General features: G+C 34.9%; 1 protein-coding gene across 11 annotated transcripts in view; it reads right to left on the minus strand.

Moving 5' to 3' along the window:
- Positions 1-15,266, minus strand: part of Stacl (Stac-like) — a 31,458-nt gene extending 16,192 nt beyond the window's left edge. The window contains exons 1-9 of one of the 11 annotated variants that reach the window (XR_010299164.1): positions 14,614-15,266; positions 11,585-12,273; positions 7,608-7,861; positions 5,910-6,592; positions 5,703-5,814; positions 2,633-2,784; positions 2,459-2,509; positions 1,471-1,739; positions 419-583 (exon numbers count right to left, since the gene is read on the minus strand). Coding sequence is in view for 10 of the 11 variants with exons in the window: in XM_064123293.1 (XP_063979363.1) it covers positions 419-583; positions 1,471-1,739; positions 2,459-2,509; positions 2,633-2,784; positions 5,703-5,814; positions 5,910-6,592; positions 7,608-7,861; positions 11,585-12,005 (2,107 nt within the window). In the remaining variant the exon portion in view is untranslated. The remainder of the gene's footprint in view (positions 1-418; positions 584-1,470; positions 1,740-2,458; positions 2,510-2,632; positions 2,785-5,702; positions 5,815-5,909; positions 6,593-7,607; positions 7,862-11,584; positions 12,274-14,613) is intronic. The other 10 variants (XM_064123293.1, XM_064123284.1, XM_064123285.1 and 7 more) reach the window with 10 other exon arrangements.
- Between the last annotated feature and the right edge of the window lie 1,820 nt (positions 15,267-17,086).

A 17,086-nucleotide genomic window follows, 5' to 3' on the forward strand; every position in this document is an offset into this window, starting at 1 on the left:
GGCACAAACGGCGGTGAAGGGGTGCAATTTTGAAGACCATGACAATGTAAATAGCCAAAAAAACCCCATGAACTGACCGTTAGTACACTGAGAGAAATAACGAGTGAAAAGCAAAGAAATATTTCTTCCAATATTAAAAAAATATTTTCCTGAATCAATGCAAATTTGAAATAAAAATACCACAAAAAAATATTTTTCTGATTCACTCATTTTTTTTCTCAGTGTGGAGTAACGCGTAGGAATTAATGCGGCTGTGCTCCGTGATTAATCCTAATTATTTTGATTTTTTTTTTGTCTGATTGGTGAGAGAGAAGGAGAGATTGTTGATGAACGAGTCGTGTCCCTCACGAGATTGTAAATGTCATGTGAAGATGGGGTTGAGGGTCTGTTAATGATCGAATGGATTGGTGTGTCTTACCAGAAGTGGACGAGGAGCAGGGGTGGGAAGTTGCTGCATTCCTCGCCGACAGGGGACCTCCACTGGATCCGTGATCCACTGTTGGAGGTGTTGGTGGTGAATTGGTGGCATTACCACGGATTTCACCTGCTTGTTTCAGCACCTGATAAGTGGCGTCCACGCCTGCTGGGTACACGATATTCATGAACATTTTGACGAGTTAACGTCGTATGTAACATCCCCTTTCGATAGTTCAATTTGTGACATAGGTTGAGAGAAATTTTTTTGATTTCATGGGCCTAGTCTACTTCCTATACATATATTACCATTATTATCACTTCCAATTTTTCGGTTTTCGTTATTTTCTAGCAAATAGGATGGTTCAAACGCAGTAAAATAAACGCAAGTACATTTACTTGTGATTATAATTAAAAATATATATATTTGTAAGAAGAAAAAATTAATTTAAATATTTTCATTGATAATATTGAGTTTCTGAGCTCCAGTTGGGATTTTTTTTTATTCAGATTATGCTATCAAATAGAAAATAGAAAAACCGTTTTAAAATTTTGGGACCATCCTTTGTAATTATAATTGATGAAGTTGCTCATAAAAATCAAGTTCAGAAATCCTGACGTTTCACTATAAATCGCAAAAAAAATATTCACATGAAGTATTCTAGTAAATTTCCATTCCATTTTTCCTCGTGGATTGATAATAAATGAAGGATTATGATGAATTAATTGATTGATGGGACGATTGGATGGGGATATGATGTTGTATTAAATGCATGAAAAGCTCAAACTTGAAGCGAAAATAAAAACTCCGTATGAAATAAAAACCAAAATGATTTTAGTAAAATAACGCCTCGGTATTATTCGCGTAAAATGCAATTAATGTCAGGTAAATCTCTTGTTTAATTGGTAGGAAGGCACCAACGGGTGAGACAAGTTCTAATATAAAATGTCATCCCGATCATCTCATCCGAGGCAATAAATAAAAAATTTTAATCGGAAATTCCATTAGCTCTCCCATGATAATGGGATGATTGAATTATTAAATTTATTACTCACTGTGCTCCGTCAATGTTTCATCAACGTGCGCTGTCATTTTTTGACGACGCAACAGAGGAATACCGCCGGCACGTTTTGGCGCTAGACTTGGACAATTGCTCGGTTGCACGAGACTTATGCAGTCAGCATGAGCATTGACCTTACAACCTCGACACCTTAACCCCTGTCTACTGTGACCACGTAGTACCTGCCCGCAGGCATCGCACGGGGTTATTTTACGGTAGGTGTATTCTCGCCATTGATGGCCACCCTCCGATTCCAAATTTTTTCTGCAAATTTTTCAAGCGAAAAACATGAATTTTTTCTTTAAAAAAAATATGATTTTTGAGGTACCGAGGGATTAAAACACGCTTGATTTTGGATATCTCCTAATGCACTTATATGCACTCAGATTATAATTATATATTTTTTAGAAAAAACATATTTGATAGAAAAAAAATTGATAGAGTTTTATTTGCTTTTGTGTGTATAATAACGTTTAAATATAAATACGTACAAATATATTGATATATTAAATATATCAACATATAACTATACATAATATATAAATATATATATTTTTGTAAATAGTATATTTATGAGTATGTGTAAATATACCATTAATTATTAAACCCCAAATCAATTTCTGATCATAAGAGTGATGAGGATCAGAGGAAAGATCACGAGGGTGAAAATAAAGGTCGAGAGGGAACCTGGGGGGTCAGAGAATTGAGGGAGCAGAGGGCGTAGCCCTTTAGTACTCCATGAAAAAAAATGAAGATAAATGATTTTACAAAAAAATAAAAAGGACAAAACAAACATGTTTTCATAGTATATGTGCGCTATATATACTATAATATAATTTCACAACAAAATAAACAAAAAAAAATATAAAAACCTCGTGTTTCATTCAGAAATCAAAATCGAAGAAATCTTCAATTTACTATACCAATGAAATTTCGAGACACGATAAGAGAGCGTGAATTCCAAAGATAATAAAATTAGTCACCTGGACATAGCAACAACCGTGGAGACCGCATGGTACATGGTTTGTTTGCCCCTTCACAATGTAAAAACCGCAGTATAGCAAAGTTAGCAGCGATAAACACAAACCATTATTAACAACAACAGTTCATTAGTTTAAACAACCGACAATTTGTTCTCAAAAAAATTCAATACTCACTTGTCCCCAGTAGTGGTGGGTGAACTGGTCTTGAGGCTTTTGAAAGCTTTGAGCCATTTGTGCTTGGTGTTACTGCCAGTGGAGCCATTTGACATTTTCCGATTGTTGATGCCATCCAGTGGCCCAATGTCACTGGTGCCAAAAAGTTCCTTCTGCAGACACAACACATTCGACACAGTGAGCCTCAATAATCATATGACAATTCAACAGAGCCAGGATAAATCCTGATTTTGCAGCTCAACTTTAAAGGAATAAATATATGGTAAACTTCTAGTCTAATATTTATTTAAAAATAAACAATATATTGTAATTAATCCAGACTGTCGGCTGCTGGAACAACTACACCACTGATTTCTACCTGGGGCAATGGAAAACCAAACGCAAAAATCCAATAATCTATACGAGATACGAAGGGCCAGTTCAATCACTTTTTTTTCAATTCACAGTTAATCATTCAAATATTACTAACAATTCTTGTCCGCAGGGTTGTCCAACCCATCTCGATTGATATTTATTTTTGGGTGGGTTTTTTGGTAAATGGTATCGATGATTTTTATCCCCCTGACCTAGACAGCCACAACCACTGGGATAAATTCTTCGTGGATATCAGAATAGCCCGAGAAAGCTTGAATATGACCCAGTTGTTACCGCGCATGTCACACCGATGATTGCGCACAATATCATTTCATTTGGTTGGCATTTTCTATTTGTGTTCATATTTTATATTTCACTCGACAACAATAGGGTCTGTTTATTCACGAGTGTCTTGATATTTCCACGGATTTGGATTTTCCACTTGGGGTGAAGTATTGATGACAAATATGGTGGCACTTGTCACGGATTAAATGTTACGATGGGGGCTGCTCTCTGGGAAGATCAAAGGGCCATTGGAGTACTTAATGCAGGAAGTTATTTTATAATCGTTAGGGTATTTGTCTGGCTGGGCTTGCATTTGGGGCAAGTGATAAATGCCAAGCGTGGTCAGACGAGGGAGTTCTTTTTTCAACTGGCTTTATATTCCAATTTCGACGAAATGTACAGACGATATTTACAGATATTTATAAAACAACTACATGACAATATGTAATTTCGATTTGTTGTATATAAAACATTGGTTACTATGGAACACTTTCTTCTTTGTGCTTTGCTTGGCAGTTTATTGTTTTGGGTTGAGGTAATGTGCCTTAACTTCATATGAAGTAAATTTTTAACGACGTTATTTTTTCATTGCGTTTGAAAAATGAATAAAAAAATTATTATTTTGGGTTTTATAGGGTGAAAGCAATGAATGCAATTTTTTTAAAACCAAATACAATTTGTAATAAGCAAACGGAATTTGTTAAAAAAATTAAGGGAAAGACGCGGGTGAGTTGAGAACAATTTTCAGTTTTCATTTTTCAGATTTCGATGAGTAGTTCGATCGAAAGTTCATGAGTGAAATCAATAACGAATGGGGTAGGATCGTATGGATATTTGGGAGACAGAAAATTTTCTTTTTCCGACTATCTTTGCTCGAGAGAAATATTTTTTTCTTTTTATTGTGAATTTCTTCGGTCGAGTATTTCCCTCACAATTCTCATTAGGTTTCAATTATGACGATTATATTCCTTGAAAACGGTAATCGTGTTAGGTATGACCTTGACCGAAGCCCCTTTGTAATTATGCGCATCAGGGATTTAATTATAATAAAGCGTGAGGAGTTGGACAAAATATTTTTTTGAAAAAAATACAATTTTATCAAACAATGGATTTTGCCAGCGGTTATATGTCACTAGATCGGAATTTAACAAGCACTAGTCAAACACTAACTAACAAAAATTCTATAAAAAAAGATTCAGCAAAATATCACGAAGAAAAAAAATCGACGGACACTCGGTGAAAAATAAACAAATAAATTGGGTGGTGTCAGATGGTATGACCTTAGGGATATTTTACCACCCTCCCCCAGTACCTCCGTAGTATTGTAGCCTAATTGCCCATCCGCACTTCCCTCTAGCTAACTTATAACTAACTCGATAGACTGAGTTCGTATTCCGACGTTAAAAAAATTTCCTATCACCAGGGCTCGAACCCTCACTCAGGGGACCCGGGCGCTAATCACTAGACCAAAGACGTCCTCAAGTCGAGAAATAAAGATATTTCATAAAATTATTACCGCAAAAATTATTAGTACATAAATAACTATTTATTAAAGACATACTCAATGTTTCTTTGCTTGTTAATCAATATTTATTCAAGTGTTTCCATTAGATTTTGTCTTTTGGATTTGCGTTTCCTATTTTTTCTTCTGCTATTTTTTCAATGTCTGATTCTGCTGTTTACCCCAAATTTTATCCTCAAAAATGGTAGAACCGAATAATACAAAGAAAAACTGAAGAATGACAATATCTTGCGATATTTGCAACAATGAGTACACATATTTTCGTAGCTTTGTATGGTGCCCAGTGAGACGAAATGCGTTGAGTGGTTCATGAGATATTCAAGGCAATTCAGTCACGCAGAAGGTGCAATATCTCTGGATCCCCCTGGCCGATTACGCCCATCCAAAATAGCAGCCTTTTATGTCATGAGAATTACAAGTGTACAAACTTTCAACACGCTATTTCTCTTTCTTGTTAATTTATCATGTTGACACCGTTCAGGATGATAAAACTTAAAAACGACGATATCTCGAAAAAAATGGGGGTATTTCAATACAGATAGGACTCACTGAGACGAGTATTTTGAAAGAAAAATTGAAACCCTTGCAATAGTTTTTGAGATATTGAGGAAAAACGAATTTTCCAAAAGTTGCTTTATCTCAGGAACTACTGAACTGATCAAGCTGAAAGGGCGCATCAAAGTAGAGGTTAATCATAAGTTGAAAATTCATAACATTAATCTCCAAAATTATTAATTTCCCAGTACATACACAGACATGACATAAAAACCATCGTTTTTTCGCGTTTCATAAGAGATCCCAGATAATTTTAATGATGTAGAATTAAAATTAGAGAATAGAAAAATTGGTGAAATACGAAGGCCCATTGTGAAAGAAAAGAGGCAATTTGTTGAAGAGCAAAGAATTTACCTGCGCTTGCACAGAAGCAAGATGCAAATGAGCGACACCAAGGTCGAAACGCTTCATCGATATGTCCTCCTGTAGCTCAGCGACTTTGGTGTAGAGCTTTCCCTCGGCGCTTCTAGAAACAAAAGAGCCAGTAATGAGATTATTTGTGGTTAACAAACCGCCACCCATTGTTATTTATATCCAATAATTTGTTGTTGGAATATTGACTTGCGCTGCATTCGTGTTGTTGAATCGAGGGCCTCCTTGAGTGTACTAATTTGAGAGGTTAAATCGTCAGCTTCCCGACGCAACTGTTCGAATGTTTCGTGATCCTTTGGTGCTCCAGTTGGAACAATTTCATCCTTCAAAATTGGCACTGAATTCACTCTGTCTGGGGGAATTTGGTCAGCTGGTGCAGGCGCCACGAAGAGCTTTCGTGGTGGTTTTTTTGCTGCCGATATCGATGATAAATTTCTCGCCAATGATTGAAGATCACTCTGGGGTACAACGGCTTGTGCTTCCTTTGTCAGACTCTGGTAACGTCTCGAATGCTCTGAGGCACGTTCAGTACTTGCTTCTGATATTTCAGTTATACATTTGCACGCGAGATTACTCAGTTCCTCGTATATCTCGGATAATTCACGGAGTAAACTTGGAAGACAGTGCAATTGGTAGTATTCGTTGAGTGCATTGGTCGCGTGCAGTTGGAGAACGTAGACGTTGTGAGAGTCCAGGTAGGCTCGTCGTAAACTACTGTATTCGTCATCTGTTGTTGATGATCCACTTGGGTTTTCCCCCGTTCCACATTTTAAAAATGCGTCATAGGATCGTCGGTAGGTCACACGGGCTTTTTGCAATTTTTCTTCAGTTTTAGAGACCACTTGCTCGTATCCCTCCCGGTGACCGAATACCTGGGGGGATTTATGCAATTTTAATGCTGTACTGGGGTGGAGGGGGGAAATTTCATTGACGCTTTTTCAAAGATTTACAATAATAATAATATTATTACTATAATAAGTTGATTTAGATTATTATTATTGTTATTATTGTTAGTATTTACATATAGGGAATTTATAGAAAAATATTGGAGAATTTCCTAGTGGATTGTCGAATTCTATTTGTCTTCAAAGGTATCCAAATATTACAAAAAAAATTTCGATAAATAAATTATGATACTTTTCAATTATTTAATTTTTGATAGTTTTAGAACGTTTGCTGATATGGATAATCGTGAGAAGTTTGTTCGTTGTGCTTTCAAGAATTTTTTCGAATATTGCAAAATATAAGCTTCGAGATAAATAAGTGAACAAAATTGAACTGAAAATTCTCGTATTGGGCCGGTGGCTCCACTGATTTGGCAACATGGCATTCCCTCACAGTGTGCAACGTGAATGTCAACGTAAATTTGTTGGGTGGAATGTTTCAAATATTTAAATTAACAGTTGATTTATCAACAATAAAATTTCTACGAATTTTTGTGACGTTCATCAGACTTTGACCTGAATCTTCTTGAGTTTTTTTTCCTCTGGCAGTTTTGGAAAAGCTTTCTCCGATTTAGCTTGTGCCAAACGCCCTTTCCAGTCTTCCCTCAGTCAACATAAGTCATGAATCTACAGGACTTTTATCAAATTCGGGTCTCACAAAAATGTTGGATGAGGTTATAAGAGACTCACGTGTCAACCACATCAATAACACCCAGCGTCACCACCTTTTCATCGGAGGGAGCAATGACGAGTGTCAAGGGTAAAAATTAATCAAAATATGGAGAAATATTTTTTGGCAGTTTTCGCAACAATTAATTTTTGCTGTTGTCTGTTATAAAAAAATGGACAATAATAATAATGAATGCACGGTTTATTGAAAATGATTAGGAAAAAAAGAGGTCCTTTGACGTAACTATTTGGACCTCCTTAACGTTGATTTTACCTTTCGCGACTGAAGTTTCTTTGAAAAACTGGCCTCTAATGCCGGTCTTGACAGTTGTTTGAGCGTCATTGCAAGATCAAGATGCGATGAGGCATCGGTCTCAACCTGTCGCAATAAATTCTCCCAGATTCTTTTCATTCCCCCTATGTCACCCCGCATCTCGCCTGAACGACTACGAAATTCGTCGACGAGTCGCCGCATGTTGGCTCCATGAAGATCCATTGCTGTGCCCAACTCCTGGGCAAACTCGGCCACTGGAAATATTCCAATATAATGTGAGGACGGAAATGCAAGTCGGACGGAGAAGGTTCATGCGTGACTGCCATTTATTCTTATCATTGAATGTGTGGATATGTGGATTTATTTTTGTTTAAATCTGCTTCAATGTTGCTAGTTCAACATCCAAAATTTATTCTAAGCTCCATCTCTTTTATTTCATTGGATTTTTTTACTCTTTCATTTGATCATTTTTTTCTATTCAAAAATTTTCTTTTTTCTGTTCCTTATTGGAGTTGACATTTCTAATTGTTTATCAAAAATTAATTTCCAATTGGACTGAATAAGTTTTTGTACGAAAAAAATTTTATGTCCTATTCATATTTTTAACTGACTAGATTTGTCTTTGTTTGCTACAAATATTTGTTATAGATTTTTTGAAATTTTGAAATTAAAGGAGTAGTTGGGCTTTTATTTTTCATAAGTAAATAACTGGAGGTTTTATTCGAAAATTCCAGCTAGATATTGAATTTCCAATTGGAACTTGTGAGCAAAATGGTCCTACGATTTCCATTTTTCATAATCCTTCTCTCTCTCACTAGATAATTTGTTTTTTTATTCCTCTTTTTATTTTTATTTATTAAAGAAATCAATAGTTCCTGTAATTCAAATTTCGACAAGTTTTAAACAAGTAATTTGTACAGATATTTGTTCACCAAATGGTGAAATTCAAATAACAAAGGTTTTGAAATTCCCAATACTATGAATTTCAATCAAATTAAAAATTACGCTACTCATGAAACTTCTCATTCTGCTCAGAACGTGAAAAAATCGAAATTTCCCTGAAAATTTAACGGATGTTCCCTTGAACTTCAAAGATTAATTACTCAGCCATTTCACTTCCACCAAAGAGAATGGGTCATTCCCAGATAAGACCGGAATACCTCCCCTGAAAAACGATAAATACCCCCACATTTACCCACTTTATCTCCCGTCTGAAGAACCCTAACCAGGGGTTGCTGTGCCCTTTCTGATCTTTCTTCGAGCTTTGAGTTCTCCCCACATTCACAAAATGTTCATAAAAAATCCTCTCATCCTCACAGATTCCCATACATCGTCAGATCTGCCCTCACCATTGGAAAAGGTCCCTTTCCCTTCCCTCTGGGGGAAATAAAAATATGACAATTTCGCCAATTTTTTCAGCTGAAGCACATTTTTTTCAAACTTTTAACCAACGATTTTTATCAGAACATGTATTCCCCAGAACTTTTGAAAAATTATGATAAACCATAACTCTCGTTGATTGAGAATTAGATTTCTCCGATTTCCATCCTTATTCATAAAATAATTGAGTTAAAATTTCCAATGATTAGAAAATTATGAATATTAAAAAATCAAAAATCAACTTAAATTGAATTTAATTTCAAGTGACAAACTTTAATACTATTTAAAACGTTGAATATTATTCAAAATCACATTTCGTTCCGACCATTAAATGTCAAAAATCCCATTGGCAACTTCACTATAAAGTCTTACCAGAACAATATTCACCTAACGGAATATTTTTTTTCTGTGCGTAATACCTCAAGCCCCAAAATTCTAATTCCATATTTCCTCTTACATAACAATTCCATTAGTCTTTACATCGCATTTATGATCCCGTCCCTGCCCTCTGGGGCAAAAAATATGGCCCTTTCCCTAATCCTTTCAGTCAAAGCACATTTTTTAAAATTTTTAACAAAAGATTTTTATCAGACATGAATTTCCCTCAAAGCTTCTGAAAAATTATGTTAAAACATAAATCTTTTTAATTGACATTAAAATTTCCCCTATCTCCATTCATATTTATAAAATAATTAAGTTAAAATTTCCTGTGATTAGAAAATCTGAATATTAAAAATTTTTTAATTCGCAAATCACTTTATATTGAATTCAATGTCAAGGAAAAAAGATTCCTATTATTAAAAAATTTAATATTTATAATCACATTTGTTGCAGCCAATCAAAAGCCAAAAATTCCCTTTACAAATTCACTATAAATGCTTATCGGAAAAATAGTTAACTGACGGAATATTTTTGTCCACGTGCGTAACACCTCAAGCCCCAAAATTCTAATTCCATATTTCCTCTTAAATAATAATTCCATTAGTTCTTCCATCGCATTTACGAAGCGGTAAGACAGCCATCGTAACAAGTCGCAAATAAAAATAACGAGCCGATCAATAGGACAATCCAATAACTCATAATGTCGACAACTCATAATTTTTTCTCACCCCCTCCTCCTCTTCCATCCCATTTCCGATGAAGCCTGTTTACCCCACAATGTGGAAAAATCTCCCCCTCCTCCCCCTCCACCCCACGGAGTTGACGTGCATAACTAGATTCCCTCTCGCCCTATATTTATAAGCTACGCACGATATTTATGGTACTACAAAGAGTATCGCATTGACAAACAAGAGGGAGTGAAAAAAAAAAGTCACAAATTCCATGGGTCGGATATCATACAGAAAACGTGTTTAGTCAGGGGTTGACCTGAATTCAGGTGGGGCGAATCAATACCCTGCCTATTCACCTCACAGTTACCGTAGCAACCAGACTCCTTGCTTTATTAAATAAGTAATATTTTATATATATGTCTGCAGGTGTCAAATGACCTGGCTATTCCTCGTGCCTGCAACGCTGTTTATTCGTCTACCTGACAAAGTTGATGGCTCCTCAGAGAAACTTCAGTGTAAATTTATTGAGATTCTTTAAAGAAAATTTTCGCTGAAATTTTCGAATTTTTTCCTGCCCTGGGTCATGGATGTAATTAACTGTAGGGGTGAAATTTCATTGGAATTGAGTGCAGAGATCGGTGGGATTGAAGAAGAAATTATATTAATTTGAATTATGTTAAATTTAAGTAAATCAAATTTGTTGGAATTAAATTAGTTTTAATTTTAATTTGTTTTTTTGTGATTTTCGTTATTTTTTCTGGAAATTTTGGATTGCGGGGGATGGTTTTTTTAAACTTTACTGCGCCCCGGACACTTGAGCCGAAAATGGTTATGAGGAGTTTTATTGAGTGCCCAGAACTCTCAGAACTCGTGAAGTTAAAAATCGGTGAAAATTAAAATTTTCATTTCTGTTCTCTCCTGGAAATGCTTTTAGTATTCATTTCAATGGTACATCAGAAAATTCAGTTGAAAAATTCATCAACAATTAAATTCCCATCAAAGCTCCAGTAAAAATCTATTAAAATGCACTGAAAATGAATAAAATCCCAGTTTCTTCTCATAACTGCCTCTTTTTAAAATAAAAAGTTAAATACTCCTCAAATAATGAAATGACAATTGTCAATGCCAATGTCTAAAAAATTGTTAACATCAAAAACATTTTTAACAACAATTTTAAATGAAAATGAAAGAGAGTTGAATTTCTATTTTTTGAATTCCAATCCTTTTAGTTTAAAACTTAAAACTAAACCTTTCACAATATCGAAATTTTCGATTGATCTTTATCAAAAAACAGTTCAGCAGAATTCAGATCCAAAAATTATCAGTAAAAATTAAATTGTCGTTAGAACTCCATTGTAACTCAGTTGAGAATTCCCTTAAAAATTCAATTCTCCATAATCCCTCTCTCCCTCTCAATATTAACCATTTATCCACACAAAGGCTCAACTCTGAAAACTATTTTAATATCCTGGATTTGTAGATGATTATGTGCTGCATGAAGCTGAAAATAACCCAAGTAAAATGACAATAGTCCTCACGACTCACCAGTTTGTACAAGTTTGAGAGCGTTCCCATTGTGCTGCTTGAGAGATTCATTGAGGTTGGCATGTGTCAATTCCTTGAGAGGGTTGCATCCCTCCTCCCCGTTACTCCGATTGTTTTGCATAATTGGATAGTTCCTCGAGTTTTCCTTCTCCCCACTCCTCGTGCTTTTTGACTCGAATGTAAAAAATCTTGAATTTTTACCACTCTTAGATCTGCCGTTACTTTTTAAACTATTCAACGATTTTATATCAATGTTTGCATTATCACTTGAACAATTATTAACGAGTGATGTTGTACCGGTCGTAGCACTCGTTGCTTCACCGTTGAGACGATTTTTCGCTGTAACTGGTGAATAATTCAGTGAACGAATTGGACTCTCGTAGATTTTAAGAAGCTCCTCCGCCGGATAGATAACGTACATCCCCGTGTAAAATCGCTGGATTTTTTAAACACCTTTTGGTATATTTGGGGTGTACAAACATCACGCTTAGGCCGCAATTCATCGTTGATAATTTTTGATAACAAACCGTTATTTGTGCAAATTGTTTTCAATATTTTTGGTAATTCACTTTTGTACCACTTGATTGACATTGTCGTTTCAGCAACTGTGATTCTTATTGGATTAATTACACTTGTATTAGTTTATGGGGCATTGTCAATAACTAGCGTAGGCCTACATTGTTCATTACCTGGAACATTAATGTTCAAATTCTATGAATAAAACCCTTTTAACGATTTTTTAACGCGAATTGGTGACCCCTTTCGTCTCGATTTTTTAAATTCATGACAATTTACTGAGGGAACGCCATTTTCTTTATTTAATTAAGTTCATTATTTGTTGGGAAGTTGAACAGGTGAATGGAAAAAAATATGGGATAACCTCTTGTTAATAATTTTGGTTTCTTTCATAATTGTTGCACAATTTTTTAATGATGAGTTTATACAAATTCCTCGGTTTTCCGTTGCGTTAATAATTCAATTAGACTCTTTATTCTCGACATAAATCCGCATAAAATCAAAATTAAATGAATTGGATATTATTTTTGAATTACAAAATCGGATCTAAAATTATTCTTGAAAAAAAATTGACGGAATTTGAATTGAATGAAAAAATCTTTAGGAAACCGTCCACTCGATTAAAATTCACAAGATTAATTTCTCCGCATATTCTCCAATAAAATATTCTTTCCTATTTTTTTCTCTAGAATATTTCTTTGAAATTTCCTTTTCAAGTCCATCACATTAGCGACTGACCAGATATTTTCAGAGCTAACATGTTGCATACCCGGCAAATTCAACTCTGAATTATCCCCATCATGCTGTACTGTAAATCTTTGACCTCAATTCATTGCCGCCCTATTTATACAGCGTCTACAGCGGAGAACTTTCCGAAAATGAAATTACAAAGTGATTAAGATGATTAGATTCACCGACTTGCGTTTCCCCGTAGTCCAAGAAAAATTATCATTTTTATCTTCTAAAGTGGATGCAATTTTCACAGGGCTACAAACAAGTCAAAGTACTGGCAACAGTGTTAAGCCCGATGCTCCGAAAATAAACTAACACTTGATCTCCCACTCGTCTTCATCAATGTTTTTTTCCCCAAATCATTCCCCCGATGCTGCCCATTGTTATTACATAATTTCGGTATAAACATGCTGACAATCTCCGGATGTTGGACTATCTTTAAAGACAGAACAGACGTCTTTGGGGAGAATTCTGGAGTCCAACTCCAGAATGAAAACCAAATATTTTTTTTATTTTTAATAATTGATGTTTGATCATCATTTTTTCATCGCAAAAAAAATTCTATCCGATAATAACAATATTACATAATTTCGGTATTAACATTCTAACAACCCACATGTTGGACGATGTTTAAAGACAGAACAGATATGTCTTTAGGGAGAATTCTGGAGTGGAACTGAATGAAATACAAAATTTGTTTTTTTCTCTAAATAATTGATTTTTCATTGCCATTTTTTCATGGCGAAAAATTCCTATCCAATTGTTATTGCATAATTTGAGCATAAACATGCTGACAATCCGCATGTTGGACCATTAAAAAAAAACAGAACAGACGTCTTTGGGGAGAATTCTGGAGTCGAACTCCAGAATGAAACACGAATTTTTTTGTTATTATAAATAATTGATGTTTGACTATCATTTTTTCATCGCAATAAATTCCCATCCGATTTGTTATTACATAATTCCAGCATAAGTTTGCTGACAATCTCCGGATGTTGAACTACGTTTCAAGACAGAACAGATGTATTTGGGGGAGAATTCTGGAGTGGAACTCCAGAATGAAAGCGAAATATATTTTTTGTTTAAATAACCGATGTTTGATTATCATTTTTTCGTGCCGAAAAATTGCTATCCGACTGTCATTACATAATTCCGGCATAAACATGAGGACAATGCCCGCAGGTTAGACTATGTTTAATGACAAATAGGTGTGTTGAATGAATAAAAATAAGGGGAATAAGAATTAATTTTATTGGGGAGTCGATGTTTACCGACACTTCTCGCAAAAATTTCCCATCCAATTTATCCTCAAGCAACCCTACCCCGAATTCCTCCTCATACCGCTAAAATTAATGGTATTTGCTGAACGATTCCCCCATTGCCATCCCCTCCAATCAATAATCAACGATTGATAATTCAAGCTCTGTTAAAATCACCCGATAACCGGGTAAATAATTCCCCCTTTTCATTCACAGCCGAATAATTATTCCGAGTTTTAATGAGACTTGGGTTGCATTCAACATAAGGAGAAAAGCCTCGAGCATTCACTTGGCAATACTCTAAGAGGATTTAATTATACTTTTGCTATATATAGTAGGGACAACATGACCACTGGCAATACACTGGTAAATAACTGGGAATCAACAGAAAAAAAAAGTACTAAAAGTACTAAATTAAATGACAAGTGGACTTGAAAAAAAAACGTCTACTTCACCGAAATTTCCAAGTACTTTGAGTAATTAGCTAGGGCTTTAAATAATTATTGTACATTTTTTTAGTACCTTATGTACCTTTGATTGTAACAATAAACTACCGGAGTTGTCGACTCGTGCTGAATACTCAGTGAAAATAACGAAGAACGGTCCTCCCAGTACGGGATTCCGCGCACTACTGACTCTGTTCTGCTGGCAGACTTGAAACAACAACTATCAGCCCATCTGTCTCCTCAAGTATATTTCACCGATGTTCTTTATTTTTCGTACATGTCAGCGTTCTCCGGGCTTCACCCTTCACTTCTCAATGATCAATTATTTTTTTTATCCTTAATTTTCATTATCTGAAGGGCTTTCAGTTTAATTATAGATTTAATTACATATTTTTCGCGGACTAAATTGTGAGACTGACAGGTCACCTTCTGACATTTTTAAGTTTAATTTTAAATTGTTATTCATTAATTTTTTTAATTAAAATCTTAGAGGTAGAGGTAATGCTTTCGCTAAAAACACTTTTTAACGGTTTTTTAATCGTTTCACATTTTCACTGCAATTATAAATAATTTAATGACTCGTAAATTAACTCAGGCAATATTGTATTTGTCATCGGGAACAACAAATAAACGAAATTCAACGGGAACTAATATAAATTCAACAATTTTATTTTCGGTAACATTTGCTTGCGCACGCGTTGAACTTTCGTCTCCCACTCGCACACCTACAGTGGGCCACGTGCCCACAAAACCGACCTTCCACTCACCCATACTTTTGTTCATTAACTTGTATGATTCATGGACAGGGACTGGTAAATAAATAATGTGCATTTGTTATTCTTTGGTAAATTGTGGTTACTTTTGTAATTCATGAGGAACGAAATTACCTTTTCACTAGCGTCTAATGGCAACATTTTTTAACAATTTTAGAAATTTATTTATTTTGTACTGAACTACTATTGAGTCATTATATTATCGATCTACACGCACGAATAATTTTCATGGAAAACGCTAATTAATTCTCAGGAAATTACACCCCATTCTGTGGAATAAGTTTCTGGGATCCTTCAATAAAAAATAACTTTACAAAAATATTTTACAAAAAAACATGCCGTCATATTTTTCATGTACTTTCTTAAATATAAAAAATTATAATAATACAGAAATAGAATGCGGAGAATTTTTACAAATCGTGTTGGGAAATTGTCATAAAAAATGTTTTAACAAGAACAATCGTATGAAAAGCGAATATTCCGCGTATTTTTCGCAGAAACTCAGTGTCAAATTCAGAAAAAAATAAATAAACTAGCAAAAATAAATTTAAAAAAAATTAAATCGTGAAAAATTGTTCTATTAATTTATATCAAAATCATGGTACATTGAAAATTTTTAATGAAAAAATTAAAGCAGAAGCATTTGACAAAATGGAGAAACCTCAAAATATTTCAAATTCTTTATTTTGCGTACGTCTGCTCCCAGATCGCCAGTAATTTGGATGTTCAATGCCTCTCTGTGTTAACACCCGACTAATGCGTCAAAGTGTGTTGATGCCAATGTTCAGACGGAGGTGGTACTAGAGTGTATGTGAACTCCATGGCAACGACTTTTGGCTAACAGCAGAAACTGTTAATCATGACAAAAGGAGGCAAAAGGGAGGAATATTGCCAAGTGAATCTACAACATACAGTCGTGTATTTTATTTGGAGGGGCGGGAGGGGGAGGAATGGATGAATTATCGAGGACTTGGGTAATAAGGGTAATGGGAGGAGAGCGGAAAGTTCTCCGAACCGCGAAGGGATGATTAATCTTGGGATCTTTGACAGGATCACCACTTTTTTTCCTCTCACTCGCTGCTATTTTGTACCTTCTTTAGCGAGTTTCTGCGTCATTCATGAGGGATTGCAGAGCTATTACTTTAATCGCCCGATGAGAGTCTTCTGGGGGAACAGCTGAAGGCGTAGACAGCTCTTGAACAATTATTTGGCAGAGAAATTTAATAGGTCTCTATCGGAGCAGAAAGTTGAAGATTTTGGGGGTAAATTAAAATTCATCAAAGATTTTATTGGACTTGAGGAAATAATTAAATTGATGATCACGATAATTAGATGAAGTTTATGTTAGTCTTACTCTGAATGAGCTCTATCGTTTCCGCTAATCGAAATAAACTGTTGGACTTCTATTAACATTTTATATGAAAATTCAAATCACTTTGGTGACACTCCTTTGAAAAAAAAAACTGATGTTCATATTTCTGTGCAACTCATGCTGTTGGAATTTTTTCTACAAGATTCCTGGCCATGAATTTTTTTAATTTTTTCCGGATTTTATTACCACTCAAACTTTTACTGCGGAAAAACCGAGGAAATTTATGTCTGAGAATTTCCATGGAAAACTTCAGTTATTCAATCATGAATTTTTCATGGAAAACTGGAGGGACATTTTCTTTTTATTTTATCGCTCAAATAATTAAGGATGTCGTTGAAATTGTTTAAATATCTCCATCAGAATTTTCCTATGGGAAAATACAAAAACTGCATAAATTGAAAATT

The sequence above is a fragment of the Diachasmimorpha longicaudata genome, chromosome 6, assembly GCF_034640455.1.
Source record: "Diachasmimorpha longicaudata isolate KC_UGA_2023 chromosome 6, iyDiaLong2, whole genome shotgun sequence".
NCBI lineage: Eukaryota > Metazoa > Arthropoda > Insecta > Hymenoptera > Braconidae > Diachasmimorpha > Diachasmimorpha longicaudata.